At 38.5% G+C, this 13,985-nt stretch overlaps 1 protein-coding gene across 4 annotated transcripts in view; it reads left to right on the top strand.

Moving 5' to 3' along the window:
- ARHGAP10 (Rho GTPase activating protein 10) overlaps positions 1–13,985 on the top strand; it is a 153,317-nt gene that overhangs the window by 112,987 nt on the left and 26,345 nt on the right. For all 4 annotated transcript variants that reach the window (XM_062602770.1, XM_062602769.1, XM_062602771.1 and 1 more), the window contains one exon: positions 274–424. In XM_062602770.1, the coding sequence (XP_062458754.1) occupies positions 274–424 (151 nt within the window). The remainder of the gene's footprint in view (positions 1–273; positions 425–13,985) is intronic.

Raw genomic sequence — 13,985 nt, 5'->3', positions numbered from 1 at the left:
TTTTGTCTTTGGATTAACTGATTTTCAGCTTGGTTAATGTGTAGACAGTGCTTTTGCTTATTTTCATATTTTATTCATTCATTTATTTATTTATTTTAAAAGCACTCATTAAAAACCCACGGCATACTCCCAAACTTGAAGGAATGGATTTTTGGCTCCTGCCTGCTTTGAATGAAATCCAAAACAAATGTTGTTTGATAATGGTTTACAGTTGCATTACACAGGTTGCTCTTCACGATAAATAATTAACACCCTTTGTGTTCTTGATTGCAGATTTTCAAAACCCTGCCTGATGCCACTTTTCCTGAGCCAATCTCTATGTCAGTATCTCCTCCAAATGCCCCACCAAGGCAATCAAGAAGACAAGGACAACGTATTAAGAGGCCTCTGGCTGTTTACAATCTCTGTCTTGAGCTGGATGATGGTAAGATGTTACTAATAATTTGAGTCTTTGCGTTATATGGGCTGTGTATCCTATCTTTCACAGGTGTTTTCATTTCATGTTTCATTTGTTTATGTGTGTGCCTGCACATACATGCTTGTTTAATTGCTCCAGAGCATGTAAAGAAGGAAGGAGAACAACAGAGTAAGGAAAGCATAAAGAGAACTATCCTGTGACTTATGTTTAAAGTAGGACGAACTGTCTTAAATACGCTTTTCCCCTCTAAAAAAGAAGCAGCTTCTGTTTCTTTGGGGAAATCTCTTTGACCTCTGCTGAAGATCACACAGCCATAAGATAAATGGAGAGAGAGCTAAAATTAAAGCAAATCTTTTATGAGAAGAGCTAATGCACTCTACAGTCAAATTCATCTGGATTAAAAGCTCAGGTCACCACTGCACTAGGGAATACTACTACTTCGCTTGAATCTTTAATACCTTGATGTAACTAGCAGTAAATACTTGTAAACTTGCCTTACTGTTGAGAAGAAAAAAAAATTATCTTGCTTTTTCATGCAGTAGCAACATACAGTGAAGCAAAGGGTATATAACATCTTATATATTTTGACTGTTGGCCAGAAGCATAATTGTTTTCCTGAAATTTCACTGCTCGGGGGTACGTAGAGTACTGAGAAGGCAAGTCAGGGCTCATTTTGTGTTTCAGGTTTTCTCCACCCTATTCCTTTTCCTCCCTCATAATGTTGTTAGTCAATTGCCTTTTCACATGAAGAAATATTGGATCAGGGCACGAAGTCCAGCAAGTGAAAATAAACAGCAAGATTTTGAACTCGTGCAGTAGTAGGAGATTCACTGATGAGCTGTCATTAAATCAGTGGTCAATAGTGGTTGATTTCTTAAGAGCACAAATACCTACAATAGCTATTAAGTGCAGGGTTTAGAAATAAACTCAGGAATGTTTATTGTCTCAAAGCCAGTTTTGCAAAGAGTCTGCAAAAAATTCAGCATGCCTGCCATCAGATTAAATTCACCAGGGAGATGCATAATCTCTGTGCCTTTCTTTTCTTGCATCAAATATGAAACTAAGTGCCTTGACTAGAAGGTGTTTAAGGTTCATCTACTTAAAAAGCTTAAGCTGTGTTAATTTGAATAATATGCTTCCAAAAGCTATGAAAGCTCTTGAGCTATACCTGCAATAATAAATTTATCCTCGTTTGAAAAACAAAATTGAAGCCGCTCACAGAGCTGTTTCAGTCTAATTTGGAATGTGAATCCCAGCAGGTCACAAGAAATACCACAGCTTCCCCAATTCCATGCTGCAAGGTATGCACTGAGGACCTGACCTTGACCCTAACATAATTGACAGAAAGTATTTTATGGATTATTTTTATTGTAAAATCCCAAAATACAGTGTCACTATTGAAAACTGTTACAAATGTTTGACTTGTAAACACAGTCCGTATTTTTGTCTAATTTGGGCATCTTAACAAAGAGAAGAAATGGGATTGTTAAAGGCTGTTACTGTTACATATCATATAGAAATACGGTACTTGTCTGGATCTAGTGATGAGTTGCAGAATAACCATGTCATTATACGTGGTAGAACTGTGATGAAGGCTGAATTGCTTCAGGTAAAGTCACAGTTCCAGGATGGATGGCACTGAGTTTCAGTGGGATCTGACAATAGTACTTCCCACTGTAACTTGTAAAAAAAAAAATATATATATACTTTGTAGTGTCTTCAGCTGCTACTGAATGTAGTGGTATTCTCAATCTTTTGTTGCTAGAAAACTGGCTGTTAGTAGGTACTGACTACATGCTAATGCTTATTTTAATTGTGTTTAGCTAGGTAGTTGTGTCAGAAAGGTAGTTAGTAGTTGGAACAATGGTTGCTTGGCACATGTGCAGTGTACATGGCAATACAGTACCATGAGCTCAACTGCGTCATTGCATTACCTGAGGAACTACCCCAGTGGACACAGGGTGCGTAAGTCAGGCAGGCTGATTAATTAAGTAGTTTAGTAACAGAGCTCAGTGCCTCCAAATAGGCACCGTGGCCTCCAGTTACTTTGTTCTTTGGGGGGGGGGGGGGGGGGGGGGGAAGGAATAAAAGTGAGCCTGGGCTTCATTCCATATTTACCTAGTTTCTTGGCTAACAAATGCATGTTTTATAACTGCTCTTTGGAAGGTTTTATCCTGTGTGTGTTTTTAACAGGAAATTAAACATTAAACCCCTTCCCTCCCCCCTCTTTATTCACAATGGCATGAGTTAAGCACCAGGCATAAGCCAGTGTTTTGTATTTCCTGGATATGGCAAAATTATCATAATCTTATTTTAAACCAAGTAGCTGACACATATTTATATGTAAATATATTTGTTGAAAAATATATCTCTAAAGTTATTGTAATCATATAAATATTCTGTGCATTGAAACTAGACATATATTGAAGACGAAAATCTCTCTGTGCTGGAAAACTTCTTGAGAGCATTTCTTTTAGGATTGTTATGCAAACCAGGAAATTGTTAGAAAAGCGGAAACAAGTCTTTAACTGTCAGCTGCTCCAGGGAGTTAACAGGCTTCGGAATCACTGAATTGGAAATGCAGGGTTTGGGCCAGCTTTTCTTTTTAAAAGCACGTTTGCAGTCGGGAAGCTTCGCAGCAACCACCCAGGAAGGGGCTGTAAGAGAGATCAATATTGATAGATATAATAGCTGAAGAACACACACTATGTTTGATAAAAATCTTTATTTTGCCTTCTAGTAATTAGCTGTACTGAATTCTGATGGTGCATAGCTTTTCCTTCTACATGGCAATTAGATGATTAAACCTATTTGCAAACAATTCAGGTATTCTATTTACTACTATACAGACCTTCATTTCCTGAAAGGCAAACTTCAGTCGCAGATGATACAGTCTGTTTGCCTTTCAACTTCTTTCCTTTGTGGTAAACCAGTTAGTAAATTTTCACTCTGAAGTTTTTTTGACATCTCAGTGGCGCAAGAAGAACGAAACTTAATGGGGAGCTCTGAGCTACTTTCATATGTGCCCTAAACCCGAAGTAGTTCTTTCAGGAAAATGCAATTTTGTCTGAGATTTACATTAGGATCATTTCCAGAGTTTTCCTGCCTTTTGAAATGAAGACATGGGATTAATTTGGTTTTTCTTTTCTTTTTCTTTTTTCTTAATTTTTTCTGGAGATAGCTCTTCCCCCCACCAAATGAATTTTAGAGTGAATTAAGGAGCAATACAGAAACTCCTGTGGCTTGCAGTCTTAGCTATGTACAAATAACTTTGCATTCTCTCTCTGTCTGTCTGTGCACGGAGAAGAAGACTATTAGCTAGGACAGGGAGTTGTTTATCCTGTTTTTCTAAAAATGTCACTGGGTCTTTATTTTCCATTTGGACAGTCAGTATATATCGGAAAAGAGCTCTGTTTATATTTCTTCTTCGAAGGCAATGCAGAGTTAAGATTCATTCCCCCCCCAATTTTATTTCATTTTTTTATATACTTTCCTTGTCTTGGAGCAAAATTGACAGTTTTTTGTTTTGTTTAATCTTTTTCTGTGCCAGACACTTAGAGATTATTAAACTATTTTGCAGGGCTAAGCAACTGAGGCAAGAAAAGTCCTGTTTAAGGTAGACAGTATAATACAGTCCATCCAAGATGAGCAGAGAGTCATGATGAGTTGCATAAATCACACCTGGAATCAAAAAATGGGTCTTGCATGATGATTTGTCCAACTGCAGAACAACTTGCTTTCTAAGCAAACCAAAATATACTTCTTAAGGCACAGTGGTTGCTGATGCCTTTTTCTATCCGAATTACCCCCTAGTTGTCAATATTTCCCACTGGCACATACATTGGCATAGCATACTAGTATCACGTGGGGGCTTGTTTTGTTTTTAAGGTGTTTGTCTCCTGTTCCCCACCCCCCTACCTCTGGAACTCGGGAAGCGTACGGAGTGTTTGCGATCGCTTTCTGCTGCTGCTGTATTCCCTTTCCCTCCTCTTCCTAACCCTTCCTGCCCCAAACAAATAAGTAAAAAGCCCATAAACTTCATTCAGAATTACTGAACATAAAACCTGGATGTTAGAGGAAGCCTTGGATTTATAATAAGGAGACTGGTCTTCAGAGCTGGAACAGCCCAGAGCTGCAAGGTTGCAGGTGTGAAACCTGGCCTTGAACTCTTTCTATTTTTGAATCTGCTGCTTGGAAGTGTTTCTGTAACCTGGCACATAGTAGGGGAAATGGAAAGAAAAGCAGCTACACAGGCATATCAAAAAGCTATAAGGCCTTGCAACACTTGCTTACAAAGCTGTTGTTAACAGCTGAGCAGAAGCCACAGCTATGCTGTTACGAAATAGGTGCACCAATATTAGTTGTGAGGGGAAGATCACAATGATTGCTGTTTGCCGTGTAGAATTTAAGATAGTTTGTATTTCATCTTGTTGCGAGAATAGTTCCTGCAGTTCTTTATGATCTCTCACAGCTCTTTCTACCTGATGGCCCTGAGTAGGATGAGTGCTATACAAAGTAAGTCTTTCTGAGTTACTGCCAGTGAAGGTGAAGCTTTTTCGTAGGTAATAGTGGGTATGTGTAGAGTCCCAGTTTCCTATCGGGTTGTCAACTTCTGCATGGAAAGCTTTTGAGTCCATAGAGGGTACTTACGTTCTTGGAGTTATGTAATAATTTTGGCCCATGCTTTGCATACATGCTATACATTCTGGTCACTGTTACACCTGTGAGTAATCTACTTGTTACAGCCTACTTACTGCACAGTTACCTGAAATCAGATTTAACTGTCATAATCCAGTAAACATCTGTTAACTTCTTTTCAAATGATGTGTTTCAAATCTTCGTGGTTGGTGTGAGAATTGTCTTATCACCAGCAGTGCTTGTCTGCTTTCAGTACATGAAATCCAGAGGCTGTAAAAATGTTCAGCGTAAACACATCCACATGTGCACACAGCAGGAGTCAGAGCTGTAGGGAAAGGGAGCTTGAATAGCCCTAAAACTAAAATCTGAATTTAAAAAAGAAATAGGCAGTTCAGGAGATAGGGTCAGTCTTTCCTTGAGGCCAGACATTATTAAAAATCTCTGATCTCCTGTAATAATCCTTCATCTTTTTAATTCTGTACGTTCTGCACACAGACATGCAAGGGCACATATTACTGTAAGAAGGCCAGTTTGGCATGCTAAAAGTCATTAATTCCAGGCATGGAAGTCACTGACGCATCTTTGCTATATGCCAGCTGTGCTCTGGCCAACCTCTGGTTGAAAGTAAATACTCTCACCCAGCACATGAGAGTATAAGTAGAACGAATCCTTGAAACTGTTCAGCTCTTCGGTCAGTTTTTTATAGATGAGAGTGTGCATTTGCTGAATGAGGTGTTTCCTCACATGGGATGCTCTTGCTTCCCTTCACTGATGACAAGGATAGGAGAGAAGGTCTTGGAGGGGGAGGTGGTGAACTTTCTGAAAGGCTGATTTGCAAGTTAGAAAATATGATTTCTTTTCCTGTTTTGCTCCTGCTCTCTAGATGTTTTCTTTATTCAGTCAGAAAAGAAACCTCATGTTCTTGTTCTTCCATTAGCTTCTGGAGATCTTTGTCCTATTTCTCTTTTTCCCTTTTTTTTGCCTGTTTTCATCTTGTGAAAGTTGTGTTTAGTGCAAGGTGAATTACATTCCTCTCCTTCCTTCTCAGCTGTACTTCTAACATGCTGAACCAACAGGAGATTGAATAAGTACTTAGGGGATATCATGGAGAGGTAATAGTGGTGGGACTGCTTGGCTAGGATTGCAGTCTTATTGAAGACTATTTGACTGGGTCAAGCGAATTAGCCTCAGAGGCCATATTAGTTGACATCTGCAAGCAAGATGCTTGACGCCTGGCAAGTTTGGTTATTGCACTGAGGAAGTGGATTTCAGTTGTTTTGTAATGGGTACAAATTCACTGAAGATGAGTGTGTTCACTTTTTCTGTCTACCTGGCCATTAACACTGCTTGGATCTGCCCACGTGCTACGCAGCCTCCTTGATCCATCTCCACAGCCTCGCTTCCGCAGTGGAGCTGAGCCCAACTCTGAGCTCCGTGCCAGATGTGTAAAATAAATTAAAAATAAATAATAAAAAGTTGCACTTGCAGGCATCTAACCCCAGAGTGGGAGTATCAGAGACATGGGTACTGGTTGAACAATCTAGGCATAGAATAAGATATTGAATAACTACATGGAGGTAGCAAAATCGGTCTTCCTAATCATCAACTGGGAGATTCCTCAATAAACATGTTACCTGGCTGTTCAGCTAAAACAGCTGATAAAACTTTTTTAAGGGCTGCGTAGCTTGTTTTCAGTCATCTTTTTGATAAGCCATAGCATCCTGCTTCATCCATCCCTCTGTTGAAATGACTATTACGACAACAGAAAACAGAATGGGGAAGGAAGCACAGCCAAGTGTCAGCAGCATACTAAAAATGTTTCAGAGTGGCTTTCTTATGAGAGATCTGTCACATACACAATGTGAGAGCAGTTAGTCTTTGTCATTATCCAAGTACTACCATGGATTGTGGAATTATTTGCAAGAAACTTCTTTTAATAAGCCATGGGAAGTAATTGCAAGTGAAGTAAGTTACATAGCAAGAGAATAGGAGACAACAGCATGATGCTGTGTCTGTTTGACAGCTCAGGAAAAGAGTTTTTTAACACCTTACCTTTTGGAGGTAAAGGACCCTTACAGAGACATTTTTCCAGCTGGTCAGTGGCTGAATTACCAACACAACAGAAAAGGAAACGTAGAAGAGTATTTTCATGGACTTTGGAGGTTTGGATGCTGTTTAAGAAGTGCTGCTGAATTAGAGAACTTTTACCCCTGATTCCAGCATTATAGCCCTTTTTGATCTGCTTTAGTTTTCCACAGTCCTTATTTTCATTGATTAGACTAGAGCTGTTCTATTGGTGGGTTTCAGTATGGATCTGGACCATAGACAAATGTTGCCTGGACCTACGGAAACCCAAAACACTTAATGCTACCGAAAAATTGCGAAAGCTTTGGTTTATTATATATCAGAGTTTTCAGGAAGTAGCTTCAGTTTGTCACTGCATTTTTCAGGCATAAATTTAATGTGTGGCATGTGGCCAGCCTGGTAAGGCTGAAGGTTCTGTGTGGTTTCCTGCCAAGCAAGCTCTGGTGAAAAACTGAGTAACCTTTGAGTTTAGATACTGCTCTTGTTATCATGGTATACACAAATCACAACAGGAACCCCTCTGCATGCCTGTGTCTGATTTCTGTTGTGTTTCAAAATTTAATTATGTGATACAAATTAACATCACAACCTTGTATCCATGACTCTGTCTCAAACCGATTTTCCACAGTTTGAGGAATAAATTGGAATTTTTTACTTGTTTTAGATTTAGCTTGCTCAGCAAAAGGCTTGCCTAGAATCATATGTGTCTTTGGGATTTTATTCACATAAAGAAGTAATCCAAGCAATATTTTTCCTGAATTTTGAGAGAGGACCTGCAGTAAGGGAGGTAATTATTGAAATAATTGCTGTTACAAGTTAAGTGTATGTCTAGAAAGAGGTTTGTTTAAAATTGAAACTTGTATTTTCGAAATAAAAAAGTATGAAAAAGGAGGAGGGCAGGGGTATAGTCCCAGAGCCCCACTTGCCCCTAAGTAACTTGCAGATGAGCACATTTCTTTCCCTTTCCTAGCCCCAACTCAGACACCCACTTTTCTGGCTACAATTCTTGAGTTGCATCAGCCAGTCTCGAGGCAAATTCTGTCTGGTGCAGCTTCCTCCCTTTCCTGACGTATCTGAATCATTATGGAGTTGGGAAAAACAATCTTTCTACAGTAAAGCTACTTTGTGCCTAAGGTACACATGCTTGTACATGCACACATTTGAAAAATATATCAAAGTTGGTCTTTATCTAGGAAAAAGCTGTAGTCAACAGTAATAGTTGTGTTAATTATTTTGTCTGAGAGGGAAAAAATAGCTGGCATAGAGATCTAATTCTTACTCTGTGTTTTGAAAGACAGCATGAAACTGATGGGTATGTGAGTTGTCTGCTGTTCATTTGTTCCATGAAAGCTCTATCACTTTTAGGGTATATAAGACCATGATGTCTCAATTTAAGTAAGAACTATCTGCATACTAAGGCAGTGCTGCAGTGTACAGGATTTGCTGCACAATGAGGATAATGGATGCTTTTTGACAATGAAATGCAAAGCTGTTTTCCTGAATGTTTACAGGAATCTGACCTCCAAATACCCAGTATTTGGGAACAGTGAAATAACTCTCTTGTTTAGTTTTAGTATTCTCTGTGATTATTTTTAACCAAATAATAGATCATTATTAGTTTGTTTTTATGTGAGTTCACCTTAGTTTGGAATCTTACATGTTTAAATAGTAGGATTTCTGTAGTCTAAAGAGGTGAGTAATAAACAATTCTGTTGATGAGTTTCAGTGGTGTGATAAACAAAAGTACACAGTTTCTTAATTTACTTTGAAACAGATGACTGGAGTTCATTAATTCAAAAAACAATAAAAATGTGGTGAACTAGAAGTAGGTCCGAGTTCACCTGGTCCTTGGTGTGATTACCGCAGGATGATCTGTACTGCAAATAGTGAACAAAGGATGCAGCCTTGCATCTAGAAAAGGCCGTTCTTGACTGCAGAGTCCTCTGGTCACTCTGGCTATCACAGAAACCTCTCTCCACTAGAATTACCTCTAGTTTTCCAGGAATGGCTGAATGCTTTCCAGAGTGATTGGTACTTCATATCACAGGATCACTTCAGGTTTTATCAACTGTGTGAGACAACTTATCTTTGTTTATGTTTTTCATGCCTGTTTTCTGTGGATGCTGAAGCTCTAGCACATGGAACTAAGTTCTCACTTGCAGAGGTTATTTGGTACTTGTATTTCTTTTCTCTTCCTGATCTATGAGATTCCTGTTAAAACTAAAACATAGTACATACCCACAGATTCACGTAAGAGCAAAGCTACTTTCTACTTGGTTGAACTTCTGTATTATTATGGGAAGGTAGCTATTTATGGTGAATGAATGTTATCTCAGAGCGGGATGCTGAAAGGGAAGGATGGCTGGCTGCACAGCAGTGCAGCTGCTGCTTCCCAGTCTTGTGATGCAGAAAATGTCAGACTTGAAGGTGCTAATAGGGATTTTGCAGCATCTCTAATTTACCCTGCTCAGCAGTTCTCCCCATCACCCCTTGTCTACAGCTAGACCTGTGTGATTATGTCAAAGTGGAATGAGACATGTCTTTTATTCTTATTTTGCCGTGATTTGTTTATCTGATGGGCACTTAGAACACATATGGCAGTTCTCTTCTATCTGTTCTGTGTATCTCAGTAGAAACTGTTATATATTCCTCGTTTACTCCAGAAATACTCACTTTAAACTGTTTTTGTCCTCTGGCTACCCTTAAACTATAGACATTGTTTGTAATGTTGAAGATTAATTTTTCATTTAGTAGTGAAATATGTAATTCTTTATGTAAGCTGAAGTTGGAAGGAAAACTTCCTTACTCAAGCAACTGATAGTGTTAGCTCTCTGGTTTTCATAGTTTTTATTACAAATGCTTTTTTCTTATTTAGAATTCTTGGAGTAAAGTTAGGATCTGATTATTGACTCTGCCAAAGTATTTCAGTTTTTTTCAACCTTGGATGCCAGCAAAAAATATTCTTAGACTAGCCAGATGGGAAAGGAGAAAAGAAGGCAACTGGGAGGCATGTCATGCTCAGTAAAGTGGGAGCTGAGTTCAGATTTCTGGTATGGAAGGTCTGAGAGCCTTTACTATCTGAGGTTCATCCAGACAAAAGGGAAAAGGAATGGAGGGTTACATATTTGCTAGAAAGAAGCTAGATGAGGTCTTAGTCTATATAGGTTCTTTCTTACCCTCTGGGCAATTTTCATTATGAGAAGGGGTCATAACGAGGCAGGGATTTAGGGAAGAAGGGAGAATATCTGGGTTAGAAACTGGATGGTAAGTAGTACCAGCTAGACACAACAAGTAAATGGTTAGCATTAACCTAAGCTGTCTTATTTTCTAGATAGGGCTGTTCTGAACTGTGAACAATCATAAAGGCAAAGCACGGGGTATTTGTCGCAGAGGCACAGTGAAAGCTCTAAGGTTTGGATGAGTGTTGTGATTAGAACAGTGAAACAGGAAGAGAATTTAGATGACAGTTTAAAAGCATCTGAGCAGTCAAAAAAATTAAATAGTATGCAAAAGGTGGTGAGAATGTGAAACAAGTTTTAACCCTGTTTGGAGTAAAATTGGATCTTACACCTGTTTGCGTAGGATGAGGAGATAAATCATAGAAGCAGCTTGGTTGCAACTCTAGAAAGATGGCCAAGCTGAATGCTGAAGGCACTCAGAGGCTTCCCACAACATAAGGAAAAGAAGGTGAAAAGTTCATGGTTGGAGTGTTGACAAACATTCATGAGACATCATACAGACTTACTGCTTTTATATCAAAAACCCTCATGTCCTTCATCTGTTCTGGCACTATCTGGCACCCAAAGCTAAGACTGTAATGGGAGAGAAAAGGAAGGGGGATTGACATTTTTAGGGAGAGAAAAGGAAGACACCACGAACACGAAACTGTGTGCTCAAAAAAATGCTGTAAACGAGCTTTAAAAGAAATCAAGTCTTCCCTATTTTATAGTGTAAGAGCTCATTAGAATTCAAGTGGTAGAGAAGAAGTTTCTGAAGCTCCTTGTTGGACTGACAGGTCCTTTCAATGTGGCAGTCCATCCTTTCATAGAACTGGGAAACCTCTCACTGGAGAACAATGCTGGAGGTAAAGAGGAGTGAGAGACACAGTAAAAATATTAGACTATCAATATCAGGGGGCCCCTGAAGTCTGAGGTAAAATGAAAACCATGAAGCTGATTCAATTCCAGCAATGTCCTTAACACTCTTTAGCAAACAGTGTTAAATCTTTAAAGACCTTTTAATCTCCAGTAGTTTAGGATCTTCACTGCCTCCGCAAAGCAAAATACAGGAAAAGGGGGAGGGTGGGGGGGAGAGAAAAGAGCTAATTGTCAATATATGTTACAAATTTTGAAGAATTTTTAGAAAGAATTTAGCTGTGAAAATTGACGGCGGATTTATAATCAGCAGGAACAAGAGGAAATCTTCATAGGTAGGTCTGTTGAAAGTTAAATATTTTGAATGATGTGAAACCATCTAATGTGTCCTGAAAGATTTCTCTGCTCATGGGGTTGTATGGCTTGGCAATACTAATTTTTAAAGCATCTTGTCGCATGCTAAAGAAGCTTGAAGAAACTGAAGGAATGCTAATGTAGCAGCAGTATTTAGAAAGGCAAATACGATGGTATATTTGCATATAGGAGAAAGTTAAAAGGAATTGCAAATAATGATAGTGGCAGTCATGTAGGAGTTGTGGTCATGTGCTAAGCTGCACCCAAACAAAATAAGCTTGGTTGTATTGAGAAATAAATCTACAGATTTTAGAGGAAAAATGTAGCCTGTAGCTACAGAATGGAGGACTGTGTCCTTAGAATCAGTGACTCTGAAATAGTTGCAATGGGCAATCAGCTCATCATAAATTCTTAATTTAAAACCACGGCAAAAAAGCGCCAGCCTTGGATGTACAAACAGGAGGTGGATGAGTAGGAGAAAGTGGTGGGATCAGTGCTCAATATGGCACTTGGGGACCACAACAGAAAGTCATGAACTCAGATCCATGAATTCAGATCAGGCTCTTCAGAAAGAACTCTGGGAAATTGTAACAGGTTTATAAAACAGGTGCATGATTCCAAAAGCGCAAAATCTCTTATAGTAAGAGATTTAGTGGTAAACTTACAAAGGAGATTGTTTACATACCTTCATACAGCACAAACCCCAGATATTAAATATACTAGAATTATTAGCAATGCATACTACATAGGTCATGCCTAAAAATAAAGCCTAACAATGGGAAGGTACATCCATTAATCAGGGAGTGTGTTAATTAGTAGCCACTTGATATCTTTATCATTTGCTGATGTATTCAAAGACTCTTTGGAAGATATAGTTTGACCCAGGAGATGGGCATTAATGAAAAGCAGGTTATTAAGATTATAGAAAGATAACTAGATACAGTTCTACAGGCTCTGCCATGTACAGGAATTATAGTTTCTAAAGTTAGCTGAACTTTTTGTCACCAACATACAGATTGAAATCTTTATACTGTTGAAATTACAGCAATAACACTATATTTCAAAGACTTAGGTTTTGAGCGTATATTGGTTTTAGTCATGAAAATGAGCTAGATGATGATTAGTCATCTGGTTTTGCACTTAAACAGAATTGCCTGTTCCTGAATAAAGGTATTGTTCTACTTTACAAAAGCAGATAATTGAAAACATCAGAAATTTAAAGTATCTTTTGAATGTGTTTTTAGAGGGCGTTCACTTAATCCCGTAGAATTCAGCAGGTGTTTTCCTGTTTAAATACCTGATTTGATTTTAGTGTTCAAAACCCAGTCTTATTCTTGAGAGTGCAATGCAGTATTGACCGTGAGAAAATGGCAGCTCAGGAAGGAAGGGAAGGAAGAAGTAAAATTTGAGGAAAGATTGAACACACAGCTTCATTTCTGATAATGTCAAATGCAATTGCCTGTGTACTGCAGTCTTACATATGCTCTACTGTGCCTGACTGAAGACTTTAGTATTTATTTATTTTTTTCCTTTTTCTATGTGCTCTGAGAAACAATTCAATGGAAAATACTCTCTATACAGTGAGTTGGCCATAATCATAATACTAAACAACAAAGTAATATTTTTTTTTCTGCTGTTTTGATAATATTAAGTGAATGTTTGAGTGACCTTCTGATAGGGTGTATGTAGTTTGATCATCTGGATTGCACTAACACTACTACTTTGAAAAGAAATTGTGATGAATTAAAAGGACTTAAATCTATTTAGTGTACAATTCTATTTAGTTTTTTGGAATTCAGTTTCTTTATAAAGTAAAATTGCAGTATTACTGTCTAATCTCCAAGATGTTTATCACTGTGACACATACATCTGCAAATGAGATGTAATTAATTAGTTCTTACCTGGAACTCCTACGGTTCTCATGTCATGTCATGTAAACGTGAGCAGCAGCATCATGTCCTGGGTGCAGTGGGGTGGTGCAAGGTGAGCAGGATCGGGACACAGTGCAGGTGACTTACTTTCCCAGGTTGACATTCTCCTCCTCAGAGCTTATCATGCTTCGTTACTACAGGCTAATTTAGATCCTTAAATTAGCAGCTGCTTTAGGGAGAAATTTCCAGATGATCACTTTTTATCATTTCTTTTTTTTTCAGTTGTATGTCATGTTACTCTCTAGGGAAGTTGTTCTCTGAGAGTTCTATGGGAGCAGGTGAGGACAAGATGGCTGGGGAAGCGGGTGAGTGCTTTGTTAGCTTTCTGCTTTTGAAGCAGAAGGAATTGAACTAGTTGAGTCAGTAATCAAGTGGTGAGAAGGATTTTATCCAATGAAGGTGGCTTTTCATTGTCCGTATTTCATTGCTGTTGCATTTTTAATCAATTAAGAAAAAAGTAATAAA

Source organism: Pezoporus occidentalis, unplaced genomic scaffold (assembly GCF_034315485.1).
Source record: "Pezoporus occidentalis ecotype Australia unplaced genomic scaffold, CSIRO_AGI_Poc_V1 ctg79, whole genome shotgun sequence".
NCBI classification, from domain to species: domain Eukaryota; kingdom Metazoa; phylum Chordata; class Aves; order Psittaciformes; family Psittacidae; genus Pezoporus; species Pezoporus occidentalis.
This window is presented reverse-complemented; position numbering and strand designations above follow the sequence as displayed.